The 20,172-nt window shown below is 40.1% G+C and overlaps 1 protein-coding gene across 2 annotated transcripts in view; it reads left to right on the top strand.

Moving 5' to 3' along the window:
* Positions 1-20,172, top strand: part of CDH20 (cadherin 20) — a 119,343-nt gene that overhangs the window by 64,978 nt on the left and 34,193 nt on the right. For both annotated transcript variants that reach the window (XM_053986852.1, XM_053986862.1), the window contains exon 2: positions 15,917-16,284. In XM_053986852.1, coding sequence (XP_053842827.1) covers positions 16,042-16,284 — 243 coding nt within the window. In that variant the 5' untranslated portion in view covers positions 15,917-16,041. The remainder of the gene's footprint in view (positions 1-15,916; positions 16,285-20,172) is intronic.

Raw genomic sequence — 20,172 nt, 5'->3', positions numbered from 1 at the left:
CAAGGAGACTGGAAGTTTAGACCTAGGCATTACTGGAAAGTGACAGTGACATGGACAAATTATTCTTAAACTGGTTGCAAAACTCTTCTATATTGAAAAGATATTTTGTAAAATAGGCATTAGGCACATACATTTCTCTTTGTGCTTTCAGAAAATTCCTGTTCAAACAGCTAATCTGCATGTCTTGACTGACTAGATGGAAGTTTATATTTGGAAGTAGATTAGACTGGCACTTATGCAGAGCCCAGACTTCTATAGTGGATCAAGATTGATTACAGTGACACAGAATTTCATTTTTGTTTCAGAAGAATTTTAAAATTTCCTAGTTCACACAACATCAAAGGTGCCTTTCTAAATAAAAATCCATGCAGTTCTCTATCTGAAGGCATATCTTATTATGTACAATATAGTCAGATTGATATAGTATTGCTTCAGAAACAACACAAGCTGTTTTGCAATGGGCCTTGTGGGAAAACAAAATGGGGGATATACAACAATGTATGTGTTTCTTTGAAGAGAAAGAAGAGTTACAGTGAATGAAGCTCATGCTAATTAATAACGGTGGACAGACGCTATGTTTTTTCTTGAAATACTGAATGAATATTAAACCAGAAATCAAAAGTTTTATTGTCCTTGACATATTTTTTTCCAAGTAACATTGTTCACATTTTTCTAGTTTATTCAGTTTTTCTGCATAGCAAAATGATCAGGAACTACTGCTACAGAGTCCACTGTCTGAAGTTGATGTTGTGTGGGGATTATCATTAAAGAATAAACTCCTGCATTTTTTTTAAAAAAGGCTGCAATGACAGGTAAATGCCTGTGAAAATCCTCTGCAAGTAAAGCAGTCTGGTCCCCATGCATGGGAAATCCTCACTTTCCTCCTCCTGCCCCTGACACTGCGTGAGAAGCAGTGATTATTTCACTGCTCCACTGGGGCCATCCTCTCCAGCTCCCCAGCCAGCTACACTCCTCACACAGTGGGGTGGCACTCTATCAGGGGTTCTCTGAGGCCAGAGCAAGAAGAGACTCTGCAGTCCATGGGCTAGAGACTTTCCTCTGCCTGATTTTTGCTGTAAACTCTGCAGAGCTTCCGTCCAGGACAGGCACTACAGGGTCTTTCATCTTCGTTTCAGAATGGCAGGAGAGGGTGCAAGCCAGGCACCCACCGGTTGCCCACAGCCATTTGTAGGTGCTTCTCAAGGCTGGGATCCCAGGTATGGACTCTGCCTGGAGCAGAGTGGGAAGTGCAGGCAGGCAGAGTGGGTGTAGTGGACAAACCACAGCTCAACAAGTAACGCAGGAAGGACTTTGCTTCAGCCTTTGCTGGTGGTGCTTGAGACTGCCTGTGTGCAGAACTGGGGCAACCCAGTCCTCCACGTGTCTGTGTCACTCCAGCAGACTGCAATGCTCTCCCTATACCAGTTTTGCAAGACACCACTTGTCTATTTAAATCCTCTAAAAATGCAGCTGTTTGCTGAGGCTTCCCAAGTCAATCACATTCACTGGTTTATTACTCTCAGTATTTAACTAGAAGTATTACCTTCAGTATTTAACTAGAAATTATGAGCAATTGAATTAATCAAATCTGATCATCTCTTCAGTGCATCACAAAAGGATTTAAAGGTGTGGCATAACTCCCTGCCTTAGAGCAACGTGAACTGCATTGCATCTTTGGTTTGCCCTTCTTGGTATTATCAAGTGATGCACTTTCATAAGCATGCCACATCTCCCAGGTAAAATGGATACTGTGCTTTCCCTATGTGTCATATTATATTGAATTATGTTATATCACTTTTTAGTATATAATATAACATTATATTATACTATTTAATTTTACTTGAGTGAAATATTTAGAAACCCAGTCCCCTTATGTTATGCAATTGGAGATCATTCTGGCACTAAAAAGTAGAAAATTTCATTTAGGATGCATTTTGGTTATTATCATGTGATTGGCAAGAAAAATATTTCTTGAAGGAAAGATATTCTAGGGGCTGGAGAAGAGGTGATAGATTTTTGAGAGATAATACTATGAATTTATATTGCACATCCATCCCCAGGAATGTCACAGTAGTATAAATAGTATCTAAATAAAATTTTAGTTTCTTGAGACATATTTTGTGACTGCCATTATTCATTGTTGATAATGAGACAATTAATAGGCTAATGATATAATATAGGCATTTAATTCTGCCATTTCAATGCCAAACCTACAGGTGTACCTACAAAGTATATAGGTAGCTGTTGTAATTCTTTTATGTCTTTTAAATGCATCTGCAGAGAACTGTAGGTCATATCTTCATGGCTCTGCTCACCTGAATATTCTTATTGAAGTACCCTGGGAAGTGCAAAGCAAGTAAGATTTACCCTGAGCAAAATCTTTAGAAATCTAGAGACTTGAACAGAAACTTTTTTGCGGGAAAAAAGAAAATGGTTGGGGAGGGAAATTTGGTTCCTATGCATATTGAAACCCTCCACATTGAAACATGGCAAGTCCAAGATCAAATGCAGTAATGTAAAGAGCATCACTGTTAGACATAGGCCAAAAGTAAGACAATCAATGCCAGCTTTAGGTGGATTTATATAAACAAAAAAGTGAGTTTTTTAAAAAGAGATGAAAAAGAACACTTGTACTCTTACAGAAAGTGTCAATCAATTTTTAAAAGGCAGAGATACCTGGGGTCTCTTTTATATGTTAACTGCCTAATGCAAAGAAGCATTTCTTGCTGTGCCCCGTGATGCTGTACAGCAAGCTAGGATGGAGTCACTGGCATTCAATAAAACTTCATTTTATTGAAAATACATTGTACTTAATAGAAGGGGTCAGTTAATTATTTTTGCTTGGATATATGGACTGTGAACCTATTCTCAGAGGTGAGAATCAATGAGAAAAATGAGTAGATAGTCCTTATCTTCTCATATAGGGATTTAAAAGGCAATGGGGAATAATGGTCTTTTACAAAGCTGCAGGGAGTTTGGCCTAGTTAGCACTTTTGTATGCTAACTTAGACTTTAATAAAGTATCAATTAGCACATGCAGAATCAGAGGCCCCTTCTGAATCAATAGAACATCATTTAATGGTCATTTTATGAAGTAAGGAAGCTCTTCAGTGTGGTTAGGGAAATTACAGAGTAGCTTGCAACACAAAAGTCCTTATGTTGGGATCGAGGGTACAACCTCCTGCTTGACAGGATAGTCTCTTTTAAAAGAAACACCGTTTACACGTACAAAGCTCTGGATCTGATTTACCTGTCATGAAATTACTGCTGTTACAGAAGTGGGGACCCTCCAGAGCAAACAAAGTACAGCTGGAGTAAATGCTTTATTCCCCATTAGCCCCACAGTATGTCAATCCTGAACAAACACCTTTTGATCATCCCTTTCCTGGAAAGACCCATTTCTTATAATGATCAAGAAAAGCATGAGGGCTTTTTTCTTCATCTTTTTTCCTAATTATCATGAGAAACACTGATCATTCCAGGATACATTTGGTATGTTCACATTAGCTAACAATATTATCCAAGCCTGATAAGGTTTCTCTCTACCACACAGTACAACCAACTGGTTTGAGTACTTACACAGTAAACACAATTGGAACATGTGGATTCAGCCTAACAGAGGAGGAGACAAAGAGGTGGAAAGATCCAAAGAAATGATAGAGTAGACTAACAATGAGTCCTCAGACCTTTTATTTTACATTGTAAGATATGATTTTTATTTGCATTTCAGGGTTATAGAAATGTAGGAGTTTTCTAAATTACTTGTCTTTTGTTTCTGATGCAAGATCAAAGATCACCTGAACAACTTCCAAGATTGCTCTCAAGCTTTTCTTAAAAGCTAAACAAAAAAAAATGAGATTTCACAGTTTCTACCTGTTCCAATTTCCACCCATCTTATTCTTAGAGGTCTGGTGTGCTTATAACCAAAATTCCTTTTGCTTCAAATAGGCTTATTTCACCTTCAGCTGTCCTGGAAACTAAGATGTAGATCAGCACTCTTCTTGTTATACCTCTTAATATGCATTATACTTTTTTAAAATCTGGGTTTATACCCTCACCCAAATCTTGTTTTTCCAGACTCAGAAAATATAAATTTTAACCTTTTCACCAGTCCTGTTTTTCCAGACGTCTGCTAAAGCTTCTTGCAGTTTTCCTGGCAGCAGTTTGGGAGTCTGTCCATGTCTCCTTTTCAGCTGTGAGATGCTGCCTTTTTTATGTTGAGGTTACCTATAAAAATGCCCCACAGATGCAACACAGGCAGCTTGCCCAGCATCCTGTGGACACAGCACAGAGTGGCATTTTACTCCTTTGGAGCGGCCCATGCAATAGTGTTGGCTCCTATTCATTTTGTGGTCATCTCCTTTCCTACAATGCTGACTCATAGGCTGTTACTCACCTCTCTATGCCTGGTCATTTGATTTTGCTCTTCCAAGGCTTGTGTTTTTCACTTGTCCTTATTGAATTTTCTGGTATTGATTTCTAAACATTCCTCCGGTTTACCAAGATAATTTTGAATTCTATCCCCATCTTCCCAAGTGCTCACAAAATATCCCGCCTGATGTCCTTCTCACATTTTGTAACTGCTAGCATAACCATTCAGTGTTCTGGTCATGAAGCAAAATCCTGCAGGACCACTCGATGCTGACTCCCAGTTTAACACTGGGCTGCTGACAATGTTGTTTTCCAGTCTCTCTGTCATTTCACCTGGGTCTTATTGCCCTATGCTGCCTTAGACCATGAGTTGTGGAGTTGTCTGAAACATTTTACAAAGGTCAAGTTGTAGTGCATTCTCTCATTTCACATAGGCTAGGCCAGTTATCTTAACCAAGAGAGGAAAATCAGTCTGGTTTCCTTGTCAACTTGTTCTTCACAAATACATGTTTGCTATTCCCTAGCACCTTATTATCCTCTAGATGCTGAAAATTTGGCTGTTGGTTCCAGTAACTTTCCACATATTAAAGTTATAATGAAGATTCTGTAATTCACTAATTCACTGGTTCCTCTTCCCCACTGCTCCCTTCTCTTTAAATATAGGTATAATAGTTTTTCTCTGCCAGTCCTCTAGGAACTCACTTATCTTCTGTAATCACATGAAGGTATTCACTAATTTTGTCTATTGCTTTAGCTGGTTTCTGAAGTACCTGAGGGAAAATTCAGTGTGGACTGATTAATTTTGCAAGAGATTTCAAAAATGTAGGTTATATGACTTGAGAGAAGACAGAACATAATATATAATATCCCATCAATTTTCACTGGGCACTATACCTGGCTTTTGGCTATGATGAAGTTGATGAAATAAAAATGGATCAATCTATTCCTTCATGCTGCCCCCAAATTTAAAAGAGAAGCTGAAAAGATTCAGAAAAAGGCTGGAGAAAAAAAAAGGGAGAAACTGAAGGTAGTATTTATACTGCTACATTTTTTAAAGAGAAAAAACGATTCTTCAGTCAAAAGGAAGAAATCAAAACTCACGCTTCAGTGCATAAACTGATTACAAGGGTCAGCAAGGAATTGTTCTCACCATTTCCATCATCTCACTACAGTACGGTCTTATTTTTTATGGTTAACTAAAGATTATGTATCAAGCAGTATCACATTATTGACCTCAACATTGAGCACTAGTGCTTATTCCCATTGTTCTTTATTTTCCACTTCTTCTTCCCCTCTCTGAAACTTAAAATACAAAATATCTAATTAATCAGACTTCTCCAACAAGGAGGAAGAAACAAATTACATCAAGGCTGGAGTTTTCAGCTTTAACTTGAAGCAAAATTTCCATGTGTAACCATCTTTCAGGCAAATTATTTAAGTATGCATGCATGTCTTTCACATTTCATTCATTTTTCCAGCATCTGTAGTTCAATATCTAAGAAAAATACCACTTCTCCTTTTCTTACATGTTCTCTCATTAGGATTTCACTTGTGTCAGACTAGAAGACCACTCCATTTCCATTTGGGATGTACCATCTTTCCAGCTTCCTGGTTTAATCCTCTTCGCTGATATTAGTCACAGCTATTCTGATGTCAAGTTCCTTTTGTCAGAATTTATTTCATTTCTGAACTATCTCTTTCAAAGCATGTGAAGAGGGAGTTTAACTATTTGGAAGTACCAGCTACTGGCAATTTCCAAAGGCAAAAATCTCAACACTAGAGCAGAGACCTAGTTTGACAAGCCCATCCTGGTATCTCAAAAGATTGCAGTGCAGAACTTGCTGATAAAAATGCAGATCCATAAGTAAGAAAGAATACATTTAGAAAGTATGTAAAAGAATCTTGTTGCTGAAGTATACACACAGATCTAAGAAAGGATCTTCAAATTATTTGAGGGGTTACATGAAGTGGCTACCAACAGTGGGAGAAATGGGCCTTGATGACCCTGCAGTTGCTGCTTGTAGGGTTTCTCTGTGTTCATGTGGTGCATCCAGGGTCATTAGTTCTTTGTACACCACCGATATCTCCCTGCCTAAAGAGGAGGTGTGCCTAAATATTGAAGAGGCACCAAATGACCTTTTAGTGACCATCAGTAGTGACAGTGAATGAAAGCCATACCTTACTTTCAGGTTCATACTCAAAAGTTTGCATTGGTGTGCTCTACTGATCACTGAAAAGGCTTTAAAGCAGTGGGGAGAACCCTAGAATTTATATGCGAATAAAATTTTTCTCTAATACTTTTAAGAAACAAGTGAAGAGGAATAGAACTACAAAGCTTGATTTATTATGGTAATGTCTTTCCCTCATACCTCTTCCTTCATGCACAATAATTTCAGCTCCTTACAGCTGCCTTGTCATATTGGCTAACATACCTCAGTTACTACTGCAGAACTGCATGCAAGATGATCCCTTAGTCAAAGAGATTGTATAACTGCCCATACTTTCCTCAGTGGGGCTATTAACCTGGTTCTCACTTCTCGAACAAACCTGCTAATCCCCAGGGAGCAGCCAGAAATGCTGGGCAAACAGTTGGACTCAAAAGACCTATTAGAGGTCTTTTCCAACATTAATGATTCTATGATTCTATGAAATATAGTAATCCTTGGGATCTCTCCTTTCACAATGCTGAGAGAATATCAGTGCAATTATATCACTGCACAAGCTCATTTCTTTGGGAAATCAGACTCACAATATCTGCAGAAGATTCTCCCCTCTGAAGGACAGCAACCAGATGGCTCGCAGCAGATAATGGAAGGACGGGAATTTCGGCCAAGAATACCTCTGCTCTTACAAAAGCTGCTATTACATCACCATTACAAATTTAATACTAAAACAGATGGAGCACGGGGTTTTGGATTCTTCTCTGAACGATTCACCTGTAACAAACTGACAAGCAAAGAGTTTGCCAGCAAGACAAAAGTTCTTTTATATTCTAGTAAATGCTTGTTCTGCTTAGACATTAAGCAACCCAGACAGAGGAACTGCTTCATCTTGGATACTCATCTTATGAAATGGGAGGCACTGGGAAAGCTGGAAACATGTCCCAACAGTGGACTATGAAGATGGAAAATAGATAATACATACTTTGTGAGGGATAGGTGTTGTTAGAACATGTCACATTTATAGAGAACAATTAGATGACACATTACACACACTCTCTGTGGAAACTGCAACAGTTGAGTTTGAAGACCAAAACCTAGAGGCTGGCATGCAAAGCATGTGAGATTGTTTTTCAGGCTTTATGAACCTTTTGCTTGCTGTCTTAAAACTGGGACAAATGAGGTCAGCACATATTTATTGCTTCTTACTTTATTCTTTCAGCTTGAAAATGTCCTGTGAAGGCTAAGCGCTCATATTCTGTATTTCTAGAAACACTTTGAAGCTAGGTGATAAAAACAAGGTAAACTCTAGTATTTCAGAGAGAGAAGGAGGCTGTAAGACTTCTGTTTCTTTGCTGGTTTGGTTTCATATGCTGTAGCTTGGAGATGACTTGAAAATGTTCATCCTGTTGGCTAGTAGTGTATGTCCTCATGCTCAGACAAGGCAATCAATGAGATCAGGGGAGGTGCAGCTGCCAGTGTTGTACTGCTGAGCAATGTCGGAGTCAAAAAATGGGAATTAGAGGAAAGATTTTCAGCTTTAGAGCACCTACACCTATTTTCTAAGTTAATTTAAAGAATATCCTTTCCCTATGAAAAGACACAATTGAAAAAAAACAACAACATCAAAAGCCACAAACAGACAAACCAAAAACAACAACAGAATAGCCCTCTATCCACTAAATGCCAGTGGGTGCATGCAGTAATTATGAGAGATGGCAAAATAATGATTTCTGGTTAGGAAAAGAAATTACCTGTTCATTTCTTTGTCTTCAACAGCTGCTTTTGGAAATGGGTTGGGGTCCATTTCTAATACGACAAAATGCTGTATGAAATGCCAAATTAACAAGGAACACAGTCACAATGAAACTAGGAAGTTGTCTTCACCAGCAACAGCACATAGGCCCTTGCCAATCACTGGTTTTGTTTTTCAAGCATGGGAAGACATATTACCTCTACTTGGTGCAGGCAGACAGCTGGTTCTCATATCTGTCACCAGATAGGAGATAACACCTTTTCTGTCTTTGGCATTTGGGTTATCAGAGAGCCTTATCAACTATCCAATAGCTGTGGGATAAGAAAGAGATCATTTTTCACTGCTACATGGAAAGATGTCATGTTGTGGGGACTAGCAGACAAAAAATGCAAGCTAATGAACATGATCTGCTACCGTAGCCACCATGCAGCACAGACAGGGACACCTCAGGTTCAAAATACATTCCAGGTGTGCAGCAGGAACAGATTTTATCCCATAGCAGGGCAATGGCAGATGCCTGAATTGCTCAGGGGCTTTGAGACAAATCTGAACAAAGGCTCTTGGTACAGCTGCAAAGAAAGGTCACACTTTGGAGAGAGGAAGGGCTTTATGGTTCGTTTTTTTGGTTTTTTTTTGTTTTTTTTTTTTTTAATCATCATATGTGCTACTTTATATGAACATCAATTCACAATTTAGAGTTATTTGTACAGGCTTTTTGACAGCATAGCAAAAGTAGTCAGGATGTGAGAATTAAAAGGAATTTTTGCTTAATAATGAAAGCATAATTAGTATGATTTTCATAGGTTTTGTGTATCTTTGCACATCCTTGATGAAAGAGGGGTTGTTTTATCTGCAATGTATTTGAATTTTGCAGTGTATTTGCAATGCTACACTTAGTTCCTGTTGAAGTTGACTTCAGCAGAGTTTCTAAAGCATGGAGCTTTAGAAACCGTCCTGTACCTCTGTACTGCTCTTTACAGTGGTATTTAAAATGCCTCACACTGAGTAAAAGCTGGGGATCAGATTTTTCCCTGATGCAAATTATCAGCATAATTCTGATTGAAATTGTTTACTCTGTGATTGTGTGTGTCTTTTATTCTTTTTGATCTTTTTATGCATCTATAACCATAGGGCTGGGATTTACACGATGGGACTCCCTCTGTCATTCTGTGGGATTTTTCACTCTGCAGACACTCCAAAGCTTTGAAGGACTTCAGATCTTGAACAAAATGAGTTCACTGATGTGTCTGTCCCAGGAGAGATTGTTGACTAGTCTGTAGATATAGTTTTATGACAATGGATTGTATTTGGAGTTAATGTTTACGCACCATATGGTATGTTGTCAAGTTTCATTGTATTTATGAAGATCTTACTAAAGTGAAGTAAAAAATAAAAATACATGTTTAGGCCTAGTCTGTTTTCAAGAAAAGTAACAAGTGCCTCTAGATTTTTCCTTTTAACTTAAACTTGCCCAGAAAGTATAACAACAGGTAATAGTAATAGTAGGACTGTCCTGGGCCAGAGATAAAACATAGGAAGTTCTGGAAGTAGTACAGAAATATTTAGGACTATAATTATGCAGCCTGTTTGGAGATAACTAACTTAGGTACTGCAAGCATTAGGTTTTCTAAAATCATAGTGTCACATAATCACAGAATGGGTCAGGCCAGAAGGGACCACTGGGGTCATCTGGTCCAATCTCCCTGCTCCAGCAGGGTCATGCTAGAACACATGGCACAAGATTGCAGCCAGACAGTTCTTTCATATCTCCTGTGAGGGAGACTCCACAACTTCTCTGGGAAATCTGTTCCAGTGCTCAGTCATCTGCACAGTAAAGAAGTTCCTCCTCGTGTTCAGGTGGAACTTCCTGTGCATCAGTTTCTGTCCATTGCTTCCTGTCCTGTTGTACGGCACCACTGAGCAGAACCTGGATCCATTCTCTTGGCACTCTCCCTTCAGATACGTAGAGACATTGATGAGGTCCCCTCTCAGTCCTTCTTGAGACTGAGCAGGCCCAGCTCCCTCAGCCTCTCCTTGTAAGGGAGATGCTCCAGTCCATTGATCATCTTGATTGCCCTCTGCTGGATCTGCGCCAGGAGTTTCATGTCTCTCTTGTACTCAGAAGCCTAGAACTGGAAACAGCACGGCAAGACACAACCTCACTAGGGCTGAAAAGGAGACAACATTTCTTCTTAAGAAATGTTAGTTCCTGGATCAGCAGAGCCTCCATCCCTAGCGGGTGGTTTTAACACCCATTGTAGTGGTTTGTCTGGTGCAGAATACAGCCTACAGCTGCTTACTGACTGGTGTTCTGTGAGCTTATTGCAAAGGTGTCTTATGTCAAAGCAGCAAGCAAATGAGGGTACAGAAGCCCTAAGAACTAATCTGTGAAAACATAAAAGAATAATCCACTTCATGGTGGGTAAAAAACTGCACAGTACTCCCACCTCCACCTTGGTTTAAAATATCAAAATTGAGAAATTCAAGAAACAAAGTAAATTGCTCATTTGGAGAATTCTTTTTAGTCAAATTTAATTTCTTCTTACTGTGGTCATTACCAATTTGTTTTGTTTCTTTTGCAAAATACTGGGGGGAAATCTTTAAATGTGTCATTAAACTCAGAAATCATTTTTCTTAGCATATTCCTAGTGCAGTGTGTGTGCTGCTAAGAAACATGACATGTTTGAAGCATTTACTTAAGAAGTACCACATGAATTTGTGTACTCATGTACAGAATGGAAGGGGGAGTTTAATACTGGTTGCCTCTCTTCCCCACTTTCTCAGTGTAATACTCCAAATGAATTGCCTGCACTTAAGCCATGAGCCTGCATGGATTGCACTAAGGTCTGTAGCATTCTACAAGAGTGCTGAGTCCACACAACAAAATCTGTTGCAAGGACCAGGCACAAAAGATATAAGCATGTAATTAATTTTATGAATGCAAATATTCCACTGACTTTCTGGGGGGCCACTTGCTCATTGTGGTGAGTACAGTAAGCATGTCAGTAAAGCTTTTCAAGTCTGAGCTTTTTAACTATAAAATCCTTGGCATTTATGTAAATATGTATTGAGCACAATACATTTCAATCCCAGTGGAACTCTCTGGGTGCCCATATGGTCATTCAAACTATTAATGTCTTTATCCTTTTGTTGGAAGTGTTGTTCTCTTCAGAATTAACAAGATAAATGGGTCACTTGTGAGAAATGCCAGAAGTTGGTTCTGGCAGTTATTTTGTTTTCCTTTTCATCTTTGCCCAGAATTAGCTATTCAATTAAGAATAACTTAATTATGGAACAAATATGTGCTGGGGAGGGGGGGAATGTCTGTAGAATTGGAGTATGAAGAGTAGTTCACACTTGGAATATGCCTACTTTAATTTGCAATATGGGCTAAAAGAGAAATTAACATTTTTATTGGTGAACTCTTTTTTGTGCAGAACAATTAGGTAGTTCCTTTGTACCATGTATAGACCACAAGTAGCAGAAAGATCAATCAGATCTTCATGGGTCTTTATGAAGCCAAAAGTTGTATTTGTAACTGCTGACTGAGAAGAAAAAGGATTTTCAGCAATGTTTGCAATGCAAGAACAGAGAAAATAACCTAAACAACCTAGCTGATAATCAAATATTCATCACAAAAGCTGGGGCAAGAAAGGCATTCACTTTGGGTCAGGGATATAAACTGCACAGATACACCTAAATGTTTTACCATAGAGTAGACAACTGTGAGAAACAAAATGAAACATTTAAGTTATTCTTGAAAAATAAAGCACCCTCTGCAGAAATCTCACAGATTTTGGTCGTGTAGTTTTCCCAGGCTCAGTAATTTTTGTGTCTCAGCAAGGAAAACAAGATTTCCCTCTCTTTACTGCCTTCAAATTCTATGCACATCCCCATGCTGAGTCATGAAATGTGTTTCTGTAACATATTTCAAATGGCAAGCAGAGGCTCATCAATTCCATCTTTGCAGATTTCCTTAAGAATGCACTTTGAAGGGCTCCAAGAAACAATTTGCATTAAGGGAACATTAAAAGTTCAGTTCTGCCTCACTCAGTAATGCCAAGTAACCCTTCCTGTATGACGGGTGCCCCTGACTCCCTGCAAGGAACAGAATATGCCTCCAAGCCTGGGCCATCCATCTGTGGCAAAAACCACTGTGGACCATCTAAGTCTAGAGACCTCACCAAGCTAATACACCCCAAGCACCTGGCTCCTAGCCTAACTACATGTTGTGTCTACAGCTGAAGTGACCCTGTACTCATCCATCACACTCATCTGGTGAAGAAGCCATCTGCACGAGTCCTCTGAGAGACTCAATCACCCATGGCCTTAACTGTAGCTCAGCCACCACTTGTGCTACCACACAGTTCAAACCCTAAATGTTTGTGAGTGCCTTTTTTACGCTGCTGAGAAATGCGTTCCTTGGCCTGCAGGCCCTGCAGATGCAGAAGCCAAGAACACACCCAGCGTTGGAGACACTGGAAAAGGGACCCAGACAGATCAGCAGCACCTCAGCCCAGGAGTTAACAGGGGCCTTTTTCATCCCTTTAATACCAGCTGAGAACGTGAGACAGAAAAGAATGACATTCTCCTTCAGTCTCTGAGAGGAACCATTGTGGACTAAACATTGTTACTAATCGTATCAATTTGCCCTTAGGCGAGGAGCAAAATGCAATGAGTTTGAGCCTGCTTGCTCATAGTTTTGGAAAGGCACGAGAAACCATAAATTTTGCTACTAACAAAGAAAAAAAAAAAAAAAAAAAAAAAAAAAAAAACCGAACTGTTGCACTTCAATACTACTGCTTTTTTTCCATTTCTACAAAAATATATGACCATGTCACCATGGGCTGGCAGTAAATGGGGAAATTCCTGGTACTCAAGGAAAGAACATCTTTTTACAAGAGTTTACATTAATTAATGGCAAGTTTCCTGACAGTTGCCATACCCCAGAATAAGATTGCATTGGGAATAAGAAATGTTCTTAGGGATATTGCTGCCAGGGACCACTGAGTTGTACACTGTTTTCAAGAAAGGTTCCTCATGGAACTGCACATTCAGATGTCAAAAGCTGTTCTCACAGAGAGCCTGAAGCATTTATATCACTCCTCCTGACCTTTTTTTCGCTGCTTTTACTTACCTTGCTTCTTGCTGATTTAATGCACATGTGGATGAAAAGCATCCTGATGACCTGATTTCTTTTGCTATTGCCTCATTACAGGTATACTAGTAACTCTGCGAGTTCATTTAACAATATCTTGATACCTTGCCTAAGCACTGTTGATCCTTGATGGCTGAACCTAATTGCAGGAGACACATGGCACCATTAGTTTTGAATCTGTGGTTTGAGAATTCACCTACAAATACAATTCTGATTGCCACAGCAATTTGTCCATTGTGTTGTATCCCCTCTTTGCCACATAAACAAAAATGCAACTGATCTGTGCAGTAGGTGGAGTTTCTTAAAGCAAAAACTCCAGGTAGGACCTTAGCTGCTGGATCATAGCCTGCCCCCAGTTACTCTTCCCATTGCAGGCTGTATTCCCTCAAATTGTATCAGGGGGTGGCAGGAAGCTCTTCCCCACATTTACTCACCAGCAAAACATGGGTTGTAAATAATGTCCCCCTGACTTTGCTGAGAATAACTTGTTTAAAACATGCCATGAGCATGGCGGACATACTTATGAGTGGAGGGCTTCAGCCTCCTTTCCCCAGTGTTGAGGTGTATTGGAAGTTTGGAGCAAAGGCGTCACAGGACAAAGAGAGGCAAGCCCTTCACACATAGCTCTTGGACTCCTGTGGCTCTGGGCATCCAGCAGAGACTGTGAGCCACCTCCCTGCCTCTCACAAACAGCTGCCAACTTCTTCATGAAGTGACACACACACAGAGATTACTGTGGTCCTTCTGGGCTTGTACTGCTTAGGTAAATCCCAATTCTTTAGCTTTGCAGACAATAAACCCTAACATATTATGTAGCCAGTGTCTAAACAACAAGCAGTTGTGGACATTGCTCTGCTTAGAAGGATTTTACCATGTTCTGTGCTTACAGTTTTGACTTTCTTTGTCATATCTATTAAGGCTTAGGTTGTAAACTTTTTCAAGGTAAAGGACCCGTTAGTTTGCTATATTTCACAACTCTATAGGCTAGCAGCACTGTGTGGTCATACTTCTGGGCTTTATACTTGGAAACATTTTGTGTAGAAATTAGTCTTAGATGGTCATTTTGTCTCTACTCCCCCTGTGGACATTAGTTCCAGACTTACACTGCTGTTTTCAGATTTCAGCCAACTTTCTGATTACTTTTAAAATTTCTGTTTCAGTAGATTTCTAAGTGTACCCAGTTCTCCAGTTGTAACAGCCTTTATGCTGGGGAATTTACAACCACACTCTTCTTCTCTGTTAAAAATTTGCACTGTCTCAGTCTTTACTTTAAAGTCATGCAACTGTCTAAAATACTTTTTATTATTTTGAAATCTTTCGAGGATTTCAGTTGGAAATATTTGACAGACATCTCCTGGTACATTTATTTCCACAGGATAAAACAATTAACTAAGCCTAAACACCTAAATGTAGAACAGCAGTAAAAGGAAGTGTGAACTACTGGTTTAAGACTCAGAGCTCCACATGCCTTTCCTAATTAATCTGTTTGTCATGAAAAAAAGAAGTGTTCTTTAAAGGAACAGCAAAAATACTGTACCAACAGAGGATGTATGGAGTGTTTTGATAGAGTAATTTGTGTGCAGTACTAGATCATTAAATTCAGCAAAATGGTGAAGGAAAGGTTTGCTATAATACATAGCCTGGAGTGAGGTCAACAACTAAACTGACTTCATGACAAGACCCTAGACTGATAAGAAAGTTCCCTTTGATAGAGGTCATTATTCCTTTGCCTAAACAAGTCTTTAAGGACTGTGAAAGAAAAAAATGTGTTAGCATGACTTGCTTGGACATACAGTATGTGGCCATCAGTGAAACATTTTGTGGGTTATAAAATTATTAACTGACCATTCAAATTCTAGAAATGTTTCAATCAGTTATTCAGAGAGGAGGCAACAGAGTGTGAAAGCTGAATTCAAGCATCAGAGAGGCTGAGACAATAATTAAAGTCAGAAATAACTTTAGCTTTCAGAAATTATATTCAAGGTCTATTGCTATTATTGCTATTGCAATATAGCAATAATATCTGTATTTATATAGACGTGTGCATGGACATGTGTGTAATGACAATGGCATAGTTTCCAAACAGAAGGATGGTTGCTAAATATTGTTCTCCAGCTATCATAATTTTCCAGAGTGAACTGGTTTTAAATTTTCTCTAAGGACTTCTGGTCATAAATACTTAAAAAAAAGTATGCGTTTAACTCATGCCAATCAATATCATAAAGCAACCCTTCAGGTAAATTAGCAAAGTCAAGAACTCATACTTATTGACTAAACCCTGATATGACTTGTACCTGAGGCTCCAGGTCTTCAGTTTATATGGTAATAATATTTCTGTTTTCAAAAGTTGTGCATCCTGATCTTACATTTTGTATAGAGGATTAAATACTTTATAGCATATTTGCCTATTGAGAAAACTCGTTCACCTCGAGGAAAAAGGCATCCTCTTATAAATTTCTTTTAACTTTACAGGATACTGCATTTCTGAGAAACAGGATCTCTCCTGGACATTTCAAAGGACTACACAGAGGACCTACTTTTTTCTCAAGGGACCCAAGTTACTGTGTTTGGACTTTTAAGTCAGTCGTAGTATACGGATGTGGACTTCAGGTAGAATGAGCAATGCAAAGAACTTGTTTGGACTTGGTGTCTCCTTGTATTTTTGGGGACTGATGGACCTTACTACAACTGTGCTGTCAGGAAGTGCCAGGCCCCTCACTGAAGGGCAAGAAGACAACCTGTCAGACAAGTTGCATCAGCGTATGAAGAGGAGCTGGGTGTGGAACCAGTTTTTTGTTCTGGAGGAATACACAGGAACTGACCCTCTCTATGTTGGGAAGGTAAGATCCACAGTGAGAGGATGTCTGTAAGAGTGTATCCATCTGTGTATCTGCAGATTGTGGTGCAACACGGGATGTTTCCTCAAGTGCCTTTGCCTTCTTTCTGGCAGTTACTTCATCCGCATTAATTTTACTTCTGCTCCCAAGAGCTTTTGCCCCATGTCATCTTTGTTTGGAAAGTATTTCTGTTTCAAGGGGCTGTCAATATATTTGCCTATTTCAAAGAGACCTGCTGCATCAATCATCATCTGCAATTTGAGGTAGTGTTAGAAAATCTGCAGCAATTTTTCCAGGGACTCCTACAATGTCAAGGCAAAGCAAGGTTATATTGACATATAAGGATTAAGAAAGAAAGGAAGAGTTTCTGATCATGCTTCTGTCCATGATCAAGTCAGCTAGAAACTGCAATTCAAAATCAAATTAAATAGACAGTTTCCCTTAAAAACTGACATTTTAGTTTTTGTTTTCTGTAAATCTTCAGGGTCAGAGTATCTTCTGGTTTACCACATCTTGATTGCAGGTTAATTTTGTGGACTACAGAGAAGTTGCTCCAGATCTAGAAGGGTAGATGGACACCTGATTAAATACAACTATGAAGGGTCCTATTTTTGGATCCTTTATGCCCAAGAACCTACCCATCAGTACAGATAAGTGTGAAATATATTCCTGAGCTCATTCTATACATATACTTGGTAATATTTTGCATTTACTTTTCTGTGTCTCCTTGAGGAAGAAGCTGATGGAAATCAGACCAGTGATGTCTGCTGTCACAATCTATCTCACTATAACCGTCCTCCTTTTATGTTTTTAAAGACCCTGAATCGCTGACCCTGTATTGACCCTGTTATTCAAAGTTTTATGGTCAGCAACAAGTGTGCTTCTATTCTACACCAAGGTGACAAATCTGGACAAAAATGTGGAGAGAGTTAATGTGCTTAAGTGTTTGAACAATAAAATCGAGATTTACATGCCTAGAATATCAGATACAGCTATGACAAGTGGAGACTACACATAGGTATATATGAAAAATAACTTAGAAAGGATGTCAGAAAATAATTCCTTCACATTTCATTGCTTATTTTTTATGAGATGTAGCCTCCGTTTTTCCTTCCAAGCTATCCATCCGCAGAAAAAAAAAAAAATTACATATCCAGAGGCCCAGTTTGGACTCGTATTTATCATTCTACAGCCCCATAGAGCTAAACTGTGCTCTCAGTCACACAAACATAAATCAAAATGGATCTGAGGGCTTCAGAAGACCTCCTGATTTATCCCTGCATGACTGACAGCAAGATGTGCTCTCCTTCCTCCTACAGCAATGGCATTACTAGTGATTGCCTCCAGATGAGACCTCATTAGTCTTCATTCATCTGTGCACCTAGCTTTTCAGGTCTTGAGATCTCTATTGATTAAAGAAATTAATATTTATTTTCAGGCAATTCCCAGCTTCAGAACAAGGGCCAGACTTATTATTCCACATTCTCAGTTACATCTGAAATGACTTCAGGCTTCCACTTATGAGCTGAATCTTAGGTAAAACATGTATGGGGAGAAACCAGCTCATCTTGCAGACCTGCTGTTGTCATTAGGAGCACGCACATTTGGCACAGTCAGCAGCACTCCTGAGCTTGCCACCGCTCAGCTTTGCCTGAGGGAAAGACACCAGGACCCCAAGACGGCTCCTCATGGCCTGTGCCCGCCACTCTGAAGCCCAAGATGCCATCAGGGAGCTTCTCCAAGGCTGCCTGGGCACTGCCTGTGCTCGCCCCAGCGTGCACAAGGGCTAATTAGCGCCCACGGTTAACAGGGCCAATTAGTCCCACGCACTGCTGGGCTGACACGGCTGATCCCTCGGAAGGCCTCCTAACTCGGCAGCGCTCCACGTAGTCCCGGCACCAGGGAACTCTGCTGCCAAAAGGGGCTCACACGTTCCATGGTGTGCCACCCCCGATTGGGTGCGGAGCAGCCAGCCGAGCGGTGGCATGGGGCTGTGGGACTCTGTGAGGCAGGGGCTTTCCCTCGCCTCACCCAGCCTGAGGCGCAGGCGCTCCGAAGAGGCAGCAGCCTCCCACAATTCATCGCCCGCCTGCATTTGTGCTGCCTGAGTCTTAGATCCTTTCCTTAGGAAAGGGGTCAGCAGGGAATAGACTGTGGGGTGAATTAATTGTTCTGGCAGGCTAGAAATTTTTCAGCCCGAGTCACCCCAGGCTGACTCAAAAATAGCTCTGTAAAGGCTTGCACAGAGTGGGGCAGAGGTGCAACAGGGCTTTCAGTCTGCTGCTGGCTGCTCACACCAGCCTTCCAAAACAGCCCTGGGTCCCATACCAGGCCAGGCAGGGCCTCTTCCAACTGATACTGCCCACAACATCCTGAAACATCCTCATAGCCAGACCTTGCTTTTACCCAGCTGCTCTCTCCAAGCCTCTGTCAGAAGGAGAAAGAATGCACAGCACAGAGCCAGTTGTACAGCTGATTCTGGCTGGTTCTGTATGACTGGAGCAACCAAAAAAGCACCTTGACTTGAACCACGGGTCCAGGCTTGCCTAATATGATTTCCAAGGTTGCTGTGATTCTGTGAACTTCCCTAGACAACTGTTAAGGCAAGGTGCAAAATATGTTCTGGACAGAGAAATGAAAGAAACTTCCTGATGTGAAGTCAGTACAATTTTTGCTTTTCTCCAGTGCTCATGATAGTGATTTAAAGTACTTCAGCTTCAGAGGGTTCCTGGTCCTGTCACAGATAAATACAAGGCTTCAGTTTTCCTAGAGGTGGCCATTATTGGCTAATAGGATGAACCAGGGAAACCAAAGCCCCTTCATTTGCTACAGCAGGTATTTCCCACATTCAATGAGCAGCCTACACTGTGTCAGTAATTGAACTGGGAACACATTTCACCATTTTGCCATGTTGGAAACTCCTTAACCCTGTTTCAAAGAAGCATTTGAATCACAGTGGCTGAATAAATGAATAAAATGCAACCTCTCTGCAGACTATCAATGTACATCCACACTCACTCATGCATCCTTACAAAAATCCCCTGCAGGTGCTACCTCCCTGGAAGCAGAGAAGGGAGAAGCATATCAAGGATGGAGTCACAGACTGCTTAGCAGAGCTCTGTGGGTTCTCCCCTGAGCTGCTCACTGCAGCGATACTCTTCCACATGCCCTTTGCCAGGAAATGTGTCATTCCAATGCAGATGTAACATCCTTATTTTTTTTGTTCTAGTCTCATCAAAAGAAGCAACACGGGTTGACACAGTTAAAAAATTATCAGGAGTTATCAGCTTTATTCCTCCAATAACACATTCCTTAATATGGAGGAGAAAGTAAAAATTAATTCCTCCTACTCTGTATCAACCACATGGCAGCACAATTTATTGCACACCCATAAAACAAATCCAACTTAAAACTAGATCACCTTTCTGACACAGTGACTTTTACACTCCAAACTGGAGCATCCTGATATTAAGTTTGGTGTGAACTTCAGTCCCTTCAGACACCAAATTCTTTCAGATTTATTGCACTCTGGCAGTATTATGTCTTTTTGTCTTTTACACTCTTTTTTGCTTTGTCTTGAAAGAGCAGGTTATACAAGAAGCTGTAAAAGTGCTGCTAGCATGTCTTACCGCCTAGCCTTGGTTGAGACCCAATGTTTCTAACAAATCACAGTTAGACAGAGATCCTCTTGTACTCCCAAATTCTTAATAGCATGTCACGTTCATTCCTTGTTTGCTCCCTTCACAACTGCATTTATTCCAAATAGGGCTTTGGACAGAAGGTGTAATTTAACCCATGAGTTTGATTCATTATTTGCTTCTAAGTATTCTGAAAATTCCTGAACACCTACTGCTATTTGAAAAAAATGCTTCTTTTTTTCTTTCTCTTTTC

Source organism: Vidua macroura, chromosome 1, assembly GCF_024509145.1.
Source record: "Vidua macroura isolate BioBank_ID:100142 chromosome 1, ASM2450914v1, whole genome shotgun sequence".
NCBI classification, from domain to species: Eukaryota; Metazoa; Chordata; class Aves; order Passeriformes; family Viduidae; genus Vidua; species Vidua macroura.
This window is presented reverse-complemented; position numbering and strand designations above follow the sequence as displayed.